Below are 19965 nucleotides of genomic sequence, written 5' to 3'. Positions count from 1 at the left end.
CTAGTAGCGCAGGCAGTTCCGCTTCCTGCGGTTGCAGCTCCGGTTCCATCGAGCCCGGTACAGATAAGTTCGCCGTCCAGAGATTCGGCTCCTGAACCGGTTATATGTCATCCAGAACCTTATTCGGGAGATGTGGAGACTTGTGCTCCATTTTTGATGCAGTGTTTTTTGGTTTTTGCTCAGCGACCGGCGTCTTTCTCTTCTGAGAGCAGCCGTGTGTCATATGTTACAAATCTGCTGAGAGGGGACGCCCTGGCGTGGGTCACTGCGTTGTGGAGCAATAAATCATCACTGCTAGAATCTTTTGATGAATTTTCCCATGAGTTATATAAATACCGTGGTTCAACGATTGCTGAACCTCCGATAGGGGCGGCGAAGCGCAGCTGCTTATTCTGTGGATTTTTGAATCTTTTCTGCACAATCCGGTTGGAACGCTGACGATTTGAGGGGGTGTTTGTAGACGGGTTGAATGATTCCCTGAAAGACGAGCTAGTAGTCCGTGATGAACCGAAGGATTTAAACGAGTTGATATCCTTGGTTGTTCGTCTGGATGATCGGACTGGGGAGCGTGGACGGGAGAGAGGGCGAACGTCCGAGCGGGGTTTTGTGTCTCGGGGCCTTCCCCGACACAGGTCCGGACCGCCTCTTCTTCCGCTGTCCACCCCTCCCGGTAGACTGGAGTATAGTCGGAGGGACGACACCGGCCGTACTGCTGGTTTTCCCCTGCCTTTGGGGGTGGGGCTGGGTTACATTTTTCCTGTTGTCTTCCCCGGCTCAGTAGTCTTGAGCCAATTGCCACGACGTGTCTGCCGACAGACTCTGGGGGTGTTCCGGGGTCTTTCGGGGTGCTGGGGAGGTCAACAGGGCTTCCCGTTGTTTTTATTTGCCCCTGGGGTGGTTTTTTGGGGTCCCCTGGGGGTTTGGGATTTTTACGTTGTTTATGTTTCCTCCTGTTTTCCACCTCTGGGGTTTGATGGAACGGTCCTCTGGGGGGGGAGTTTGACTGTGGGGCCAACTGGCCGTGTTTGGCTGGGGTGGGGGTTTCTGGGTCGTGGGGGTGTCTCCTGGGGTTTGATGGGACGGGCCTCTGGGGGGCGTTAAGGCTCCCGTATACGTCTGGGGATTCCTCGATGGCCCCAGCCAACTCCCGGAGTTGACGAGAATGTCCTCTGGGGGGAGTTGACCTCTACATGTTGGAGGGAGGGTGTTGATTGTTTTTTGTTTTTTTTACTGTAGCTTGTGTTATATTGTGTTGTGGGGCTTTGTTGGGTTTTTGGGGTTGTATGTTTTTCATTTCTTCCCGGGGTTTGATGGGACGGTCCCCTGGGGAGGTGTTGCGGTGGGTGTTGTGTTTTTCTTTTGTGTTTTCCCCGGTGTGCTTCCTGGGGTGTGTTTGTGGTGTTCTCTGGGGGGCATGCTGGGGGTTTTTTCTGTCTTTTTGTTTTTATGTTGGGTTGTGTTGGGACTCTTTTGGAGTTGTTTGGGGGGTGTTTTTGTTTTGATGCCAGCCGGCCTTCCAGCTGCATCTCCCGGCCCTGTTGCCTGCTGTGGACTCTGGGGGCATCGTTGCTGCCCACCTCCTGCTTTGGACCCCGATGAGAGGGGCTGTTTTCGGGTCAGGTCTGTGCGGTCGCCAGGAGGCTTCCCGTTGATGGGGGGGTCTGTTGTGTGTTGGGGGGTTTGGCTGGGCATTGTTTTGCTGTTTTTTTGTTTATTTTCCTCCCAGGTGGTTTGGGGCTGATCTCTGGGGAGAGTGTGCTGCAGAAGAGTCTCTCACCTCTGTTACGGTGATCTGCTGCACCTGTTGCACTCACGTGCGGCTCTCTATCAGGACAATCTACGACACCTGTGGCATTCACGTGCAGATCTAAGGACTCTCAGCTGGTGCCAATGAAGAAATGAAGAGCTGCATTTAAGCCATCAGGGCTGAATTGCCGGAGAATACGACCATGTGACGATTGTTTGGGGACGCTGAGGGCCGCTCCAGATTCTGACATTGCGCCTGTGAAGGAGGACGAGGGTGAGAGGCAAACGCGGTCAGCACACGTCAGAGGTGATTATTCTGCAAGGCTTATCTGTAATTGTAATTTGGCGTTTTTGCACAGCTATAATTAAATATTGGTGAAAATTGTCTGGTTTGCTCCTCACGGCAGTGGCGCGCGGATTGCTTATCCTCTACTAGCTGTGAGCAGCAGCCCTTTTGAACTAAATCCGAAAGCAGACCTGAACGTGTAGCTGATAAGTGTGCCTCTAAATAATATTTCGTGGTAACAGTGTTGAATAACCTCACCTCTGTTCCTCCTTCACAGAGTACAGTCCTGGGAAAAGCCACCTGGGGGGGTGTCGGCGGAATTCCTGAGTCCAAAACGTTCGGGCTCCGATCTATTGAGACGCTGAGAAAGCGCGCCGCCTCTTCACCTCACCAGTTTTGTTTAGTATTTCATGTACAGCACTAGGGGAAAAAAAAAAAACTTGTTTCTTTTGGAACTGCTTCTGGTTATTTGACGCTGGGTTCAGTCAGACACTGGATCGCTCCTCAATCCGCGTCCAAACCATAACAGTCATGGTTTAAAATCCTGCAGGGCAGCAAGGTTCCCCTGCTCAAGCCAGCACATGTCCAGGCCCGTTTGAAGTTTACCAGTGACTATCTGGATCAGTGGTCTCCAAACTATTCCAGAAAGGGCCGAGAGGGTGCAGGTTTTCTTTGCAGCCACTGACTTCAGCAGGTGATTTCACTGATTAACATAACTTGGAGCAGGTGGGATGAGTTCATCAGTGAAATCACCTGCTGGAGTCAGTGGCCGCAAAGAAAACCTGCACCCTCTCGACCCTTTCTGGAACAGTTTGGAGACCACTGATCTGGATGATCCAGAGGAGGCATGGGAGAAGGTCATGTGGTCAGATGAGACCAAAATAGACCTTTTTGGAATCAATTCCAGTTACCATGTTTAGAGGATGAGAACAACCCCAAGAAAACCATCCCAACCGTGAAGCATGGGGGTGGAAACATCATACTCTGGGGGTGCTCTTCTGCAAAGGGGACAGGACGACTGCACCGTATTGAAGGGAGGATGGATGGGGTCATGTATTGCGAGATTTTGGCAAACAACCTCCTTCCCTCAGTAAGAGCATTGAAGATGGGTCATGGCTGGGTCTTCCAGCATGACAATGACCCCAAACACACAGCCAGGGCAACTAAGGAGGGGCTCCGTAAGAAGCATTTCAAGGTCCTGGAGTGGCCTGGCCAGTCTCCAGACCTGAACTCAATAGAAAATCTTTGGAGGGAGCTGAAACTCCAAACCTGAAAGATCTAGAGAAGATCTGTATGGAGGAGTGGACCAAATTCCCTGCTGCAGTGTGTGAAAACCTGGTGAAAAACTACAGGAAACATTTGACCTCTGTAAATGCAAACAAAGGCTACTGTACCAAATATTAACATTGATTTTCACATGTGTTCAAATACTTATTTGCAGCAGTAACATACAAAAAAATTATAAAAAAAAAATCATACATTGTGATTTCCGGAATTTTTTTTTTAGATTATGTCTCTCACAGTGGACATGCACCCAAGAGGAAAATTTCAGACCCCTCCATGATTTCTAAGTGGGAGAACTTGCAAAATCGCAGGGTGTTCAAATACTTATTTTCCTCACTGTAAGTGACTGAAAAACCAACAGCACAAAATGTGAGGTGCTCAACAAACAATAATTAACGTGAACAAAACAAAAGGGGAAAAGCTAGGAAATAACGTGACATAAAGTAAATAGTGGGAAACAAGAAGATTAATGATTATAATCAACACTAGAACCAAACTGATGTAATATGAAAAAGTAAATGCAATAACCGATAATAAAGTCACCAAAGATAAATGAACAGAATGACAAAACCAGAGACTACAGAATAATGTCATAAACAAAACGAACTAACTGATAACCAGTGAATGGAATAAATAACAACTGAACATGATCAGATAAGAAACACTTGAAGATAAATGATAACCAAAACCTGTGACTCAAGCATAATACGATAAATGTAATAAACAGAATTAAACTAAGACTAAAGCAACAGAAGGGACCAAGAGTGAAAGCAAACAATAAATAATACAGCAAAACTATATACGCGGCCAGAAAATGAAACAAAACCAATAAGAAACTGAGCATGAGCACGGTAACCTGACATGAAAATGAAACAAGACCAAACATAAGCTACGAGCTCGTCAAGCTCATAAGCATGACCATGATACATGACATGACAAAAAACACTAAAGGCTCAGAGCACAGAACCATAACATCTGGCCTAAAAGGGTCGGATCATGACACTTCCATGTTTGTTTCTTTTGCAATGGAAACATTCTCACAACTTCTTTAACTGTTGCTGTGTTTTATGTTTTTTTTTTATGTAAATAGAGCATAAATGACTTTTAACAGTAGCCAGCAGGTTGGGTTTTAGTCTCCTTGTTGGAGAGTCTCACACCAGAGACCGTGACCTTGACACAGTGCCAACGATAAGACGGCAAACCTTCGTGTTTTGTTGGACGTTGTGCTCAGTATACCTTCACTGCTGACTAAAATGCAGCCTGAGGAGGTTGTGAGGTTGTGATGGGGGTATCGTCAGTGATCCTGTGTAGTTTGCATGTAGGTTTTAAATACCAAATGGTTTTGGATTGAAACCCTCTGAGAGGTCTTACTGTGGTATGTCTCAGCAGGACGGACTTGATGTGTCCTCATGAAACAGGCTATATCTATATAAACGACAACAGTACGTAGGAATGTCAGGCAGCAGAGGAGCGGCTCAGGCCCTCAGATGCAGTTTTAAAAAAAAGTCTGCGGGGGTATTTCAGCTGGCTTCAAGGGGCATGTGAGCCTGGTTTATTTTTAAGGGTCTGTGGTATTGAGACAGGCTCATTCTTTGCGTTCCTGCCGTTTTATGCCCGTTGGATCACCTGCATATATCAACCTGTCTAACAGCTGTTCTGGGGTCAAAGGTCACATGAGTGACAGCAGGGGGTAAAGGTCTGTAGTCACTGAATGTTTGTTCCTGTAATCTAAAATGCAGAGCAGGTGGCTTTGCGGGGCAGGAGTTGGACAACCAGTCTGCACACTGTTGTTTGATTGCTGGTGTGTTCTTTATGCTACCTGTCTGTGTCCTCGGTCAAGACACTTGATCTGCGTTGTCTCAGTCCAACCAGATGCAAATGGGTACCAGCCTTGACTAGGAAGTAACCTGTGAAGGACTGATGTCCCAGTGCAGGAGAGTCCTAAACTCTCAGCGGCTTCACACCCCAGAATCCAGGGATGAGCACCATCCCGATGGGCCTCAGACCTGTGAAGGACTTACTTGTAATCTAATCTGTTTGTGCAGAAGCTCCCAGAATGAATAGCAGGTGTCAAGAAAGGACTATGAAAAATGGTCTGAGAGCATGCACTTTGCCACATCCATGGCACCACGGAACTGTCTTGAGTGCTGGTCCACATCTCTAAAATAACCATCAGCCACAGCCGAGTCAAACGTGATCCCCCTTGGCTTTCTCCAGCTACCGGGTTCCTCAGCAGTCATGATCACACATAAAGAAATGCGCCACATGGCCAAAATCTAGAAGCTGATGCTCCCACACAATGAAAATGAAACTCCTCATCTTAGTCTCCCTCACTAACTGCTCGTTCAACACAAAGTCATTCCAGCTGTACCCAAGGATCCTCCAAAGAGTCATAGTACCAAAGACATCCAAGTATCCCTTAGGGCACTAGTTGGCATCCAAGTCTCACAACCATACAGCAAGACAGGCAGTACCAAGACCCTAAAGGCTAACTTCAGGATTTACACTAATTGCACCTGCAGTCAAGCGGTACTGGCCAAGTGGTTAAGTGTGCTTGTTTCCAGCGCAGAAGGTTCCCAAGTTCAATGCCACCCCTGTCCATTCTCTATGTAATATGGAGCTGCATCATGAAGGGCAGGGGTGCCCAAGTTTGGTCCTAGAGATCTACCTTCCTGACACTTTTAGTTGTCTCCTTGCTCCAACACACCTGAATCCAATGAAAGACTCGTTAGCAGACTTTTAAGGAGTCTTTCATTGGATTCAGGTGTGTTGGAGCAGGGAGACAACTAAGAGTGTCAGGAAGGTAGATCTCAAGGACAGAACTCGGGCACCCCTTATGAAGGACGTTCAGCGTAAAACCTGTGCCAAATTAACAAGCAGACGCTCCTCAGATTTGCACTGGCAACCCCGAGTGAAACAATGGAGAAGCCAAAGCAACTTACTTACCTTAAGAGGAAATGGCGTCTCACTAATTTAGAAGATCTTCACTTAGCCTGGAAAAAGAGTCTGTTGCTCTATAAAAAAAGCCCTCCGTAAAGCTAGGACATCTTTCTACTCATCACTAATTGAAGAAAATAAGAACAACCCCAGGTTTCTTTTCAGCACTGTAGCCAGGCTGACAAAGAGTCAGAGCTCTATTGAGCTGAGTATTCCATTAACTTTAACTAGTAATGACTTCATGACTTTCTTTGCTAACAAAATTTTAACTATTAGAGAAAAAATTACTCATAACCATCCCAAAGACGTATCGTTATCTTTGGCTGCTTTCAGTGATGCCGGTATTTGGTTAGACTCTTTCTCTCCGATTGTTCTGTCTGAGTTATTTTCATTAGTTACTTCATCCAAACCATCAACATGTTTATTAGACCCCATTCCTACCAGGCTGCTCAAGGAAGCCCTACCATTATTTAATGCTTCGATCTTAAATATGATCAATCTATCTTTGTTAGTTGGCTATGTACCACAGGCTTTTAAGGTGGCAGTAATTAAACCATTACTTAAAAAGCCATCACTTGACCCAGCTATCTTAGCTAATTATAGGCCAATCTCCAACCTTCCTTTTCTCTCAAAAATTCTTGAAAGGGTAGTTGTAAAACAGCTAACTGATCATCTGCAGAGGAATGGTCTATTTGAAGAGTTTCAGTCAGGTTTTAGAATTCATCATAGTACAGAAACAGCATTAGTGAAGGTTACAAATGATCTTCTTATGGCCTCGGACAGTGGACTCATCTCTGTGCTTGTTCTGTTAGACCTCAGTGCTGCTTTTGATACTGTTGACCATAAAATTTTATTACAGAGATTAGAGCATGCCATAGGTATTAAAGGCACTGCGCTGCGGTGGTTTGAATCATATTTGTCTAATAGATTACAATTTGTTCATGTAAATGGGGAATCTTCTTCACAGACTAAAGTTAATTATGGAGTTCCACAAGGTTCTGTGCTAGGACCAATTTTATTCACTTTATACATGCTTCCCTTAGGTAGTATTATTAGACGGTATTGCTTAAATTTTCATTGTTACGCAGATGATACCCAGCTTTATCTATCCATGAAGCCAGAGGACACACACCAATTAGCTAAACTGCAGGATTGTCTTACAGACATAAAGACATGGATGACCTCTAATTTCCTGCTTTTAAACTCAGATAAAACTGAAGTTATTGTACTTGGCCCCACAAATCTTAGAAATATGGTGTCTAACCAGATCCTTACTCTGGATGGCATTACCCTGACCTCTAGTAATACTGTGAGAAATCTTGGAGTCATTTTTGATCAGGATATGTCATTCAAAGCGCATATTAAACAAATATGTAGGACTGCTTTTTTGCATTTACGCAATATCTCTAAAATCAGAAAGGTCTTGTCTCAGAGTGATGCTGAAAAACTAATTCATGCATTTATTTCCTCTAGACTGGACTATTGTAATTCATTATTATCAGGTTGTCCAAAAGTTCCCTAAAAAGCCTTCAGTTAATTCAAAATGCTGCAGCTAGAGTACTGACGGGGACTAGAAGGAGAGAGCATATCTCACCCATATTGGCCTCTCTTCATTGGCTTCCTGTTAATTCTAGAATATAATTTAAAATTCTTCTTCTTACTTATAAGGTTTTGAATAATCAGGTCCCATCTTATCTTAGGGACCTCATAGTACCATATCACCCCAATAGAGCGCTTCGCTCTCAGACTGCAGGCTTACTTGTAGTTCCTAGGGTTTGTAAGAGTAGAATGGGAGGCAGAGCCTTCAGCTTTCAGGCTCCTCTCCTGTGGAACCAGCTCCCAATTCAGATCAGGGAGACAGACACCCTCTCTACTTTTAAGATTAGGCTTAAAACTTTCCTTTTTGCTAAAGCTTATAGTTAGGGCTGGATCAGGTGACCCTGAACCATCCCTTAGTTATGCTGCTATAGACGTAGACTGCTGGGGGGTTCCCACTGTTTCTTTCTCTTTTTGCTCTGTATGCACCACTCTGCATTTAATCATTAGTGATTGATCTCTGCTCCCCTCCACAGCATGTCTTTTTCCTGGTTCTCTCCCTCAGCCCCAACCAGCCCCAGCAGAAGACTGCCCCTCCCTGAGCCTGGTTCTGCTGGAGGTTTCTTCCTGTTAAAAGGGAGTTTTTCCTTCCCACTGTAGCCAAGTGCTTGCTCACAGGGGGTCGTTTTGACTGTTGGGGTTTTACATAATTATTGTATGGCCTTGCCTTACAATATAAAGCGCCTTGGGGCAACTGTTTGTTGTGATTTGGCGCTATATAAAAAAATTGATTGATTGATTGAATCTAATCCTGATCACAACTTTATCCCCGTTATGTCTTTTCTGGTTGATGGGTAAACTCTTATATTTTACCCCTCAATTAGAATGGTGGCTGAGGAGCTTTGACGTCTGCTTCTCTCCTCACAGTCAGATCCGTCCTCACAGCAGAACCACAGAGGGGGCTGTAGGTCAGGCTATATTTAGTCACTTCTATTAAGTGTAATCATGTCATGAACCTTTAGTCAGAGGATCCCTCCTGTTAGCAGACCACACACTACCTCATTCTCAAAGTGCTTTCAAGACTGCTCACTGCATCTTTGCATTATACTTGATATTGGCGGAAAGTGTAGATCACTGTGTTAAGAATATTATATTTTTTTAATCTGTCAACTTGAATCTAATCCATGACTCTTGACCAAAAACAGTCACAGAATGTCTAAAAACATCTTCATCCATAGCATTCACCAGTCCAGTCAGTATATTTGGGCAACATAAAAAGAGCCTTCTCGTATATCCAACCCAGTCTCAAGAGTTTTTTCATGCTCCTGTCACAAAATGAGTCAAATTTTCGTGACGGGTTTTTTTAAATCTTACTGTTACTAACCCTACTTACTACCCTTCCCCTAACCATACCCCCCCTCACGGAATGTACAATACAATAAATTCATCCTCCCCATACAAAAACTTTGCACTTTTCGTGAACCAATAGATTAACGTATATTTTGTGATGCTGAATCACGACATGCCGTGAGATATGGTAGTGTATATCGACAAGGAGTGCTTCTTTCTCTTATATAAGACCTTCGTATGCCCTAATCTTGAGTATTGTGTTCAGGCTTGAAGCGCCGTACTTTGAAAAAGACGTAAATTCCTGGAAAATGTGCAAAGAAGACCCGTCAAGTTGGTTCCGGAGTTGCAATATCCGTCCTACGAGGACAGAATTGCTGAACTGGGTCTAACCACTTTAGATGATTGATGTATCAGATATGATTTGATTGAAATGTATAAAATTTTGCATGGCTACGAAAATGTAAAGTTTGAAATTTTCTTTGAAATGAGAAGGTATGCTGGCCTGAGAGGCCATGAGCTCAGCCTTGAGGTGAAAAAGTCTAGACTAAATCTTAGAAATTTTTTCTTTAGTAATAGAGCAATGGTATTATGGAACAATTTACCTAAAGAAGTGGTTCTCTCACAAAGTGTTAATTCTTTTGAGATGAATTATGATTTTTATTAGGTCACATTTCATATACTGGTGTATCAAAAAGGGTGGACTTGTAACTCTCTGGTTAATTTTTATGAACATCAGATGTATTTTCTTGGAGAAGAGAAGACCTTTCAAGACAATCTTGGTGTCATTTTAAAGCTTAGGATGTTCTCTTTCCAGTGATATGTATTTCATAAAATGTGGACATAAATCAAGGAACCTCGGTGGTTTGTCGAAGTAATTCTGTCAGGGGTGGACTCGGCGGTGGTGATTCACTAAACATACAGTCATTTTTTGCCCAGATGTAATTAAATATGGTATATTATGAAAGAATGGGTTCTTCAGAACATTTTGACACCACTTCCATAGATTTTGCATGAAAATTGATAATGCTCGTATTTTTTGCAAAAAAGGTCAATTCCGAGAATATCGATAAAAAGAGTTTGAATTCCAGTACATTTCCCATTCATTTATGTCACATAAATTGGCTTTTTCTCTAAAACTAAATGGAACAATTAAATCCAGAAGGTTGCATTTGAAAGGAATACGTGTATATGTTACATAATGAATCTTAAAAAAATGACCCTGTTACACTTTTTAGGCCCAATTTGTGAAATGTAACCATTATAGTTTTAACAGTGGTTCCTAATATACTGTTTTATTGTTTTCTTCTTAATTTATTGTTATGATGTGTCATTATATACATTTTTTTACAAAACTAAATGAATTATTCTGAATTATCATTTATTATTAGTCAGATTTAAGCTACTGATTATGAGATCCAGTGACCACCACAGTTTATGATCTGACTCTTGACATGACCCCGGTGTCTCTCTTCACAGCTATGTGTGGTCATCATGGAACAATATGGTCTTACTAAAGGCAGTAGAGAGTCGGTTATTGCTGGTGTCATCATCCAAGGTGTTGGTGAAGGTCAGCCTTCTACTTATGCCAGCATCTGTCACAATGATCCCGCTGTGCACAAATAAAAAAATGCACCATTTCAAGCCTTGGATTCCCATTCATTGGGGTAACAGCAGCACCCCATGAGTTCAGAATTCTAGATACGGCCCTGGTGGCCGCATAAATACTTGTGTATAAACGTGGAAGCCACAGAAAAGTCACCAGATGCCGCGGTGAAGCTTGTAGGTTCCAGCAGTCATAGTAGCGTCTCACACACTGTCCTCATGTGGACCAAACCATTTTACTTCACAGTGAGCAGCAAACATTGTAGCCATGCATGAGAACCCATCTTTATTTATTTATGGAATTTTGGGTGACGGTGTAATGAGAACGGTTCTTGAATCTGTTGTCCAAATGTTTTTTTTTTTGTTTTGTTTTTTTTACAGTGTACCATGACAGAATGGATTCTGCGATCTTTGCTCGATCTGGCACCTCTTTGACCTTTGGACATTCTGCGGCGTGTTTATAATTGCTGTTTTATGATCAGTGTGTCAGTTAAGTAGCGGTTTGTGTGTGTGTGTGTGTGTGTGTGTGTGATATCTGCTCATTCGGTGTTGGTAAACTTTGATCATTCCATCACGTTGACGTGTTTTATGGGGTTTACTGTGTGACTACAGCGGCAGCCTGCAGCCTCAGTGGACAATAGGTCACGGGCTCCCGCGCAAAGACTGTCCGCTCATCAGATCCTGTGTGGGTCTAGCGACGGATCGACACAGACTGCAAGTGACGGCTCGCCTTTCTGTCTGCTCATCTGGAATCCTGTTTTGATTCTGTCGGTGATCTTTGCAGAATGTCAGAAATGGTCCATCTCTGCACATCAAGCTGCTTCAGACCTGTTCTCACGTTCATGGATGTGAATCCTAGAAGGTCACAGTCTGTAACCGTGACAAACATGTGAAGCTCATGGTTGGCCACGAATGTGTTGTAGCACATGGTTTGTTGATGTAATGTGCCTCGCAATTTACAAGCAGGCAAATACAACCGCAGACACCACGTGGTATAACTCCCGTTTTTATTATTCTCATTATTATTATTATTATTATTATTATTATTATTAATTCCCAGCTCCAGTTCAGCTGTATGGCTGAAGTGTGTTCATGTCTGGGTAACGCGCTTCTACGTGATATTTGAATATGTAAATGTGAAGGGTGCAGCATCTCAAAGCAGGTGTGTTTGTCTCTTCCTGTCCAGATTGAGAACATTGATGCCTGCCTCAAATTCCTGGCAGCCAAAGGAGTCAACATCCAGGGCCTGTCTGCAGAAGGTAAGATAGATTCATGCACTTCACTGGAACCAGGGCAGCAGACAGAACATGACCCAAACACACCAAACTGGGCCAAAGCAACCTAACTGCTAAACAAATGTCACATGCAGTCAGGGACCAGAACAGCTGCTTGACCCACTCAGATATTGGCAATTTGTCAGGTTGTATTTAAGTAATTCTTGATAAAAAAAATAATAATTAAAGCTTTACCCGTTGATTTGCACTTTGTGCAAAAGAGAGTTTAAATTGATGTTAAAATAGTTACAAAGATAAATAAAGATTGTTTATTTCACATATATATATATATATATATATATATATATATATATATATATATATATATATATATATAATATATATATATTCCGCCTTTTTTAATTTCTGGCACTTTGTATCCTTTACATGCTTGTTTTTTTTAAGTATTATTTCTTGTAAAATGCATCCTTTTTATAACAAAATATTTTAATATAATGTAGAAAGTTATTGGTAGAATTTATGGCTGATCTATTCATAAATTAAATAAAGGGCAATTGACTGATCAGAAAATAATCAGTACACTATTAAAATTAATTGATGAATTGAATAAAACAGTAGGCATATTAATCAATTACAGATAGAATTGTTAGTTGCCGCCCTAATGCTTTTTCTTTCACTCCGTCTTTGCCTGTGTAAATGTTCCACGCTCTCCTTGTGTCTGACCCTCCAGAGATTCGAAATGGCAATCTGAAGGCTATCCTCGGCCTCTTCTTCAGCTTGTCCCGCTACAAACAGCAGCAGCAGGCCCAGAGGCAGAACTCACAGAGCCAGAACCCACACGCTCCCCTCAGCCAGCAGAGCAGCGCCCCGGCCCAGCTCAGCCACTCCACGCATGGGACCCCTGCCCTCACAGCCCACAAAGCAGCAGCGCAGGCCGAGATGCAGTCCAGGTAAGGCCCCGTGTCAAACACTAGGACAGTCCACCAACGGACGGGGACCTCGTTCATCAATGCTTCTAAATTCACTTACACAAAGGAAATATCCAGTGTTCCCCAAAATGGTGAGATTTATTCAAGTCAAAGCAAAACAAAAAAATGAAGAAATGTTCTTGTGGCTTTGAAGAATAAGAAGATCAACTTTATTTATCCTGAAGGAAATTGTGCTGTGCCGGCACGATGCCGGTGGTTCAGCGCGATGTTTCGTGGTTCGCTCATATGAGCTGTTCTGACGGGAGCTCCCCTGAGTTGTACATATTCACACTATGTGTGAAGGGGCCCTTAGATTGTGAGATGGGGCTTGGCTGAAGGGATGCACGTTAAGACCTCACACCATCCACACATTCATTGAGTTCTTCTGTGATGATGCACCTTAGCACCAGGACATCTGGGGACGCTGCAGCATCAAGTCATTTTTAAAGTCACACAAACATCCATCCATCCATTTTTGCCTCCATCGGCGAAGTTGGAGGAGGTTATGTTTTTGTCCCTATTTGTTTGTTTGTGAACAGCCTGGAGCCCACAATTTTTTATACACCGTTATGAAATTTTTACTTATAGTCCATGGGCCAAGCAGGTTTTCGGTACCACTTAAGGTGACTAAAGAACACTTAGAATCCAGCCTCAGTGTATCATGGCCTACACAAAAATGTATGATAGCCATCCCAGGGTGGTAGCTGTAGCCAGGTAGGGGTCAATGAAGAATTACACAGAGGTCAAACTTTAAAAATGCTCCAGTCATGTTGAAAACTATGTCACATTATTTGTCTGGTCATAATAATTCTAAAAAGGTATAGTTTGGACTATCTATGATGGAATGTTCTGGAGTTATGGGGTAAAAACAGCAAAAATTATGACAAAGGTCAGTTTCAGTTTGTACAGGGGTCAAAAGTTAAGGTTTCTCCAATTTCAGTACAGCATGATGCAATTTTATTGGTTGAAATAAAAGGATTAATAAATGGAATAGTTTTGACTGTGTTTAATGTTTGGTCTTCAAGGTAAAGGTCAAACAAGGTCAACATCTATTGGATTCTATGACATGTGACATATGTTACCCTGTAACATGATAATGAAGCATGACAGATGGTGCAAACTATTCCTTATTAGAACCCTATTAACCCAAACAATAATTTGCATCATTTTTTTTACTGAATTTTAGCAACTTTAACTTTTGACCCCTGTACAAACTGAAATTGACCTTTGTCAGCATTTTTTGCTGTTTTTCCCCATAACCTCAGAACATTCCATCATAGATAGTACAAACTATACTTTTTTGGAATGGTTATGATCAGACGAATGATATGATATAGTTTTCAATGTGTTTGGAGCATTTTAAAATTTTGACCTCTGTGTAATTCTTCATTGACTCCAACCTGGCTACAGCTACCACCCTAGGATGGCTATCATACATTTTTGTGTAGGCCATGATACACTGAGGCTGGATTCTAAGTGTTGTTTAGTCACCTTCAGTGGTACCGATTAGGTCAAAATTGATGACTGGCTCATGGACTATTAAGATTCATATCCTCATAGGCAAGAACTGATTAAATTTTCAAGGTCAAAGTCAGGAAAAATCCTGGAAAATTGGAAAAATCCCTATCTTTAGCATTGAATGAATTTTCAAAAAATTTCATAACTGTCAAAAAAGATAAAATGTCTTAAATATTTGACAGCGTTATGTAGGATGGTGTCCTTTATCAAATGACAAAGTTTGATCAGGATCTGATCCAGATTACAGAATTTGTGGCCATTTAAATTTAACATTGAAAACCCCATTTAATGTATATTTGACCAACTGAATAGATCCTTGTCATTTGATTGGTGATTTGTATGTCACGTGACATGGATTATTCATACCCTGCCTAAGGCACACTTGTGCAACAATCAAGCCATCGAATCAGCATCTTGATATGCCATAGGTCAAGGTTAACCATCTTTGAACTTGTCCAAGGTCTGTGTCCCAAGAATGTTCTCTGTGAATTTGAAGACTCTGCCAGTAATGGGACCGGAGTTATACTGAGCACAGACAGACGGATGGACGCAAAGCCTTCCCAATACCCGATGGCCATATTTGATGGACTCGCACAAATGAAGCACTTGTCAAAGTTGAGTGGAACACTTAGAGACTTCCCAAAATTGTTTCAAAGGAAATGTTGCACGGAATTCATAACAGCTGAGATTTTAGCCGTCAATGGTCATGTGACGATGTGCCTCTAGTCATTTATGAAGAGTCTGTCAGAGTAGACCAGTCAAAACAAGCAGACTCCGGGATCTGTGTCCAAACGTGAGCTAACGTGCTTGTTGTTGCTCTAAAACTCCAACATTTCTACATTTAGCAAAATATGTTCATTCATTTTTTGAATAATCCTGCTAAAAGACAAACTTTGACAAAAAAAAAAAAAAAAAAAAACCTTGGTTGAGGTAAAAGCAGGAACTAAAGTGGATGACTTTCTACAGGTTGTTTTCACTGTGGTCATTTCTCGCTCGCTGATGTTCTTCTCCATCACGTCGTCTCTTCCTGCTCACACTTTGTCATTGATAACTGCGTCCTCTTCCATTTTTTTTTCTCTCTTCCCCTCCTCCAGGGACGGCTCTCAAAGTAAACTACTCAAGTTCTCCCTTGGTCAGAAAAAGACCTCTAGGTCAGCTTCTTCTGCCTTCCTGCCCCCCCCCCCCCACCTCCCCTCACCGCTAACCGATGCTCACATTATCTCTGAATGATTGTGCGATTCGGGGCGATCTGCGTGTAATGTGCATGAGAGTTGAGCAGATCGGACGTGCAGCTCCATTTGCTGATGCCGCTTCCTGTCAGGCAGGGCGCTCCGTTTTCAAGCCTGCTAAATGGACTGTGACTGTCCTAACACAGCGTGTGTGTGTTTACTCTACAGGCACCCCCCCCCCCAATATAATGTAACATTAACAATTAAGTGGCTGAACTCTTCGACGGTGCGCGTCATCCAGATTACGTACCGCTCACTCACATTCATCCATTTATCAGCATGCGCTGTCAAATGATGTCATAAAGCTCCCAGACACCGGCTTTTATCATGCGGTTTTATGGCAAGCTGTTTTCCCATCTCACATAGCTACAATAACTTTTTGATAAATGTTACTTTTACAGCATGTCTAAACACATCGTATTGAATAAATATGCTAAATTCAAGTTGTGCTTCATCACAGCCTCCCTGACGATGCCAACGTGTTTAAAGACACTTCACTTTGAATGTGGCTTTCCGTACACCAGAGAGGTTTACCAATAATTTAACGTCACATGTTGAATGGCCACAATGTGATTACAGATAGAAATATTTATATATTGTTGCTCCAATAAATAAGTCAACAGTTTGCCATGGTGCTTCCTGCATGCTGCCGCCCCCCTGCCAGGTTGTGTGTGTGGTCCTCACCAACTGCTCCTCACAGCAATGCAACGGCTCCACCCTCTGGTCTGCATGTGTAACTACAGGGTGAAGACAAGGTCAACTCTCGCTCTGGGCTCATGGTTTTTGAGGAAACTTTCTTTGAACCCATCAGACCTTGAGAAAACAGAGTCATGGGTCCAATAATTGTTTTTAATAAGAACGCGAATTCAGGTGAAGCTAAATATGAGACTTAAAGGGCCTCACAGAGGTTTGTACGTGGTGTCAATCAAAAGTCTGCACACCACAACTAAAACATAAATCTAACTCTGTTAGGTTGTAGGTTTTATGTTGGATTGTGCAGTGACCAATAAATAAATAAGCCTGGAAATCAGTACTATGTTTGTTTGGCTCATTTCACCAAAAATGCCATTTATATATGTAATGTGTTGTCAAAGACATTTGGGAAATATAAATGTAGCAACTTCATTAATTACATTTTCACACAAACATAATTCCAAAATTGTGATAACTGCTGTTGCTTTTCAGGATTGTGAGGAAAACATTTTTTCGGATACAGTTACAGGTTAAAAAACAGTCAAACAGCCAAAACGTTGTCTCTCATTTTCGGCATGAGAATAACATTACAAATGCTTTACAGCTTCTGAACTGTGACGTTTTACAGTGTAGGAAATATATTTATTGATAAGTAGGACAACAAATCCATCCATCCATCCATTTTCTATACCAGCTTACTCCAGTTAAGGGTCTCTGGAGCCTATGGAGTAACAAATATTTCTGTCAATTCACTGAAATTTAAGTCCATGGAGACATTTTTATTAAAGAACGAGAGACAGGAAGAATTAAAAAAAAAAACACAAAGTAAAATGTTTAACACTAAATTTTGCCAAAGGTTTTGGATGAATGACTTTTATTCTGTGCACAGGGAGGCAGTGCCCTCTGCTGCTGGAACAGCAGACTGCCAAGCACAATCAGTCAATGCCAAGGTTTCAAACTTGCAAACTACAAATGATATTATCACCCGCTAAATTTCCTTTTGACCTTAATAAATCAGGTTTTCGTATGCAAACCTTGCGTATTTGCATGTTCACCTCTAGAGTTTTGTACACTCAGGTGAACAAAAACCAAATTGCATATTCATGCAAGCAGATGTGCTAAATAGACAATATGCACTATTCTGAGCATTTGGACGGCACTGTTTTCATTGTGCACTGTTTATAAATCAGCATGCAAATACAGTATATAATAAGTATACGTATAATCTATAAGTGCAGTGGTGGTTGTGCACAGGCAAACCTTTAGTACAATCAGGCCCAAAATGTCCAAACAGGTTTGTTCTAACAAAAGCCAAATATATATATATATATATATATATATATATATATATATATATATATATATATATATATATATATATATATAAACAGCAAATTCAAAAATTAAAAATTAAAACTTAATTTCTTTGTAGGTCGGATGCACGGCAAGACAAATACAGTTGGCAATGACAGCTTCACAATGTAGTGAATAAATAACAGTTTATCATTATTTTCAAAACTTTTAGGCACATGTGTAACAGTAGAACTGTAAAACTGCACTCTAAAAAATGAACCGCTATCTCAACGAGAAACATTGATGGAACAATTTGCATTTTTTTAAGTTATTTCAGCTTACATTGTAGTTATTTAACTTACATTGTAGTTATTTCAACTTTCAGCTGCGTTAACGCCAGAAGACTACTCTAGTTAAATTGAAATAACTTTAGTTAAGTTGAAATAACTTTAAAAAAATCTATGCAAATTGTTACATCATTTTTTCTTGTTAAGACAGCGGTTCATTTTTTAGAGTGTGTGAAAAAGCTTCAAATTCTTACATTTGTGAATATTTGGAATTTGTTGTTTGATAAATGCTTAAATTATGATACATTAAATGCCACAATTATGAAAATGTTTGGTATATGATCAGTGTCAGTTTTGTCAGATATGTCAATTTTTACAGCGATATTGGAGTTTTTCAGGGTTTATTGACAGAGTGATACAGTCCAGTTGGTTTGACATAAAGGTCTTTGGTCATAAATCTTCCAGAAGATGTTCTGGTTAATCAGTGTCTGTGTTTGTGCACCACGGGAATTGTTTCTGTGACTCAGCAACTAGTTCCTAATTTATAGCTCAACTTGTGTTCATGAGAGGATGTGATCCTACAGAGACGCTGGGGGCAGAAATCACACCAAACTGCAGTGAGTCATCAGGAAAAAACAACTAAATTGTTAGTTAATGAAGAAAATAGACAGGAGTACAAGGAGATGTGGCGTAAAGTGAAAAGAGAAGCGGCAAATACTAAGGAACAGGCATATAGTGAGCTGTACAAGAAATTGAACAGTAAGGAAGGCGATACAAACTTGTACCGATTGACCAGACAAAGGGATCGAGCTGGAAATGATGTGCAGCAGGTTATAGTGGTAAATGCAGAAGGTAATGTGCTGACAAGCAAGGACAGCATGTTAAGAAGGTGGAGGGAATATTTTGAGGAGCTGATGAATGAATAAAATGAGAGAGGGGAAAGGCTGAGTGATGTTGACAGAGTAAATCAAGAAGTGCAAGAGATTAAATGAGGGCAGCTATGAAGAGGATGAAGAGTGGAAAGGCAGTTGGTCCAGATGACATTCCAGTGGAGGCATGGAAATGTCTAGGAGAGATGGCAGTGAAGCTTCTAACCAAATTGTTTAATACAATTTTGGAAAGTGAGAAGATGACTGAGGAGTGGAGATGAAGTGTGCTGGTTCCTATTTTTAAGAACAAGGGTGATGTGCAGAGCTGCAGTAACTACAGCGGCATGAAGTTGATCAGCCACAGCATGAAGTTATGGGAGAGTAGTAGAAGCTAGGCTTAGAAAACAGGTGAAGATCTGTGAACAGCAATATGGTTTCATGCCAAAAATGAGCACTACAGATGCAGTGTTTGCTGTGAGTGTGCTGATGGAGAAGTATAGAGAAGGTCAGAAGGAGTTACATTGTGTGTCTGTGGATTTAGAGGAAGCTTATGACAGGGTGCCAAGAAAGGAGTTGTGGTATTGTATTAGGACGTCTGGAGTGGCAGAGATGTGAGGGTAGTGCAGGACATGTACAAGGATAGTGTGACAGCGGTGAGCTGTGCAGTAGGAATGACAGATTCAGTCAAGGTGGAGGGTGGATCAGCTGTGAGTGTGGTGGAAAAGCACCTAATATGCCACTGAATCTAGAGGGCACCTCAGACAAGCTGAATTTGTCTTTATGAAACCAGTAGCCGAGTGCTTACCGTCTTCACTGTCATGAATAAACTACGTATACTATATTTTTTTGGTCTGTGTGTATCCTTTCTCCCTTTCAGACTTCCTGGTCCCACAGCGAGGGTGTCCACCGCTGGCGGTGACATCACTCCCAGAAGCTCGGTCAGTGCTGCTGGCAACAGACGCAGTCAGGGCTTCAGTGACAAGACCAAAGCCAGCTCACACCTGCACAAAGGTAGACCACACTGTCTGTCTGTCCACTGGACTCATCAGCTAAAATTGTTAAAATAAACATCATCTTGGCAATTCTGCTGCCACAATTTAGTCCTCTAAATTGTTAAAGTGCCAGCGCTCAT

At 41.9% G+C, this 19965-nt stretch overlaps 1 protein-coding gene across 1 annotated transcript in view; it reads left to right on the top strand.

Annotated features, from left to right (window-relative positions):
* The window catches only part of nav2a (neuron navigator 2a), a 331375-nt gene that overhangs the window by 45302 nt on the left and 266108 nt on the right, over positions 1–19965 (top strand). The window contains 3 exon segments of the mRNA XM_034163924.1: positions 11928–12000; positions 12707–12926; positions 19711–19864. Coding sequence (XP_034019815.1) covers positions 11928–12000; positions 12707–12926; positions 19711–19864 — 447 coding nt within the window.

Source organism: Thalassophryne amazonica, chromosome 2 (genome assembly GCF_902500255.1).
Source record: "Thalassophryne amazonica chromosome 2, fThaAma1.1, whole genome shotgun sequence".
NCBI lineage: Eukaryota > Metazoa > Chordata > Actinopteri > Batrachoidiformes > Batrachoididae > Thalassophryne > Thalassophryne amazonica.
The sequence above is the reverse complement of the archived record's forward strand: the minus strand, read 5'-3'. Positions and strand labels throughout refer to the sequence as shown.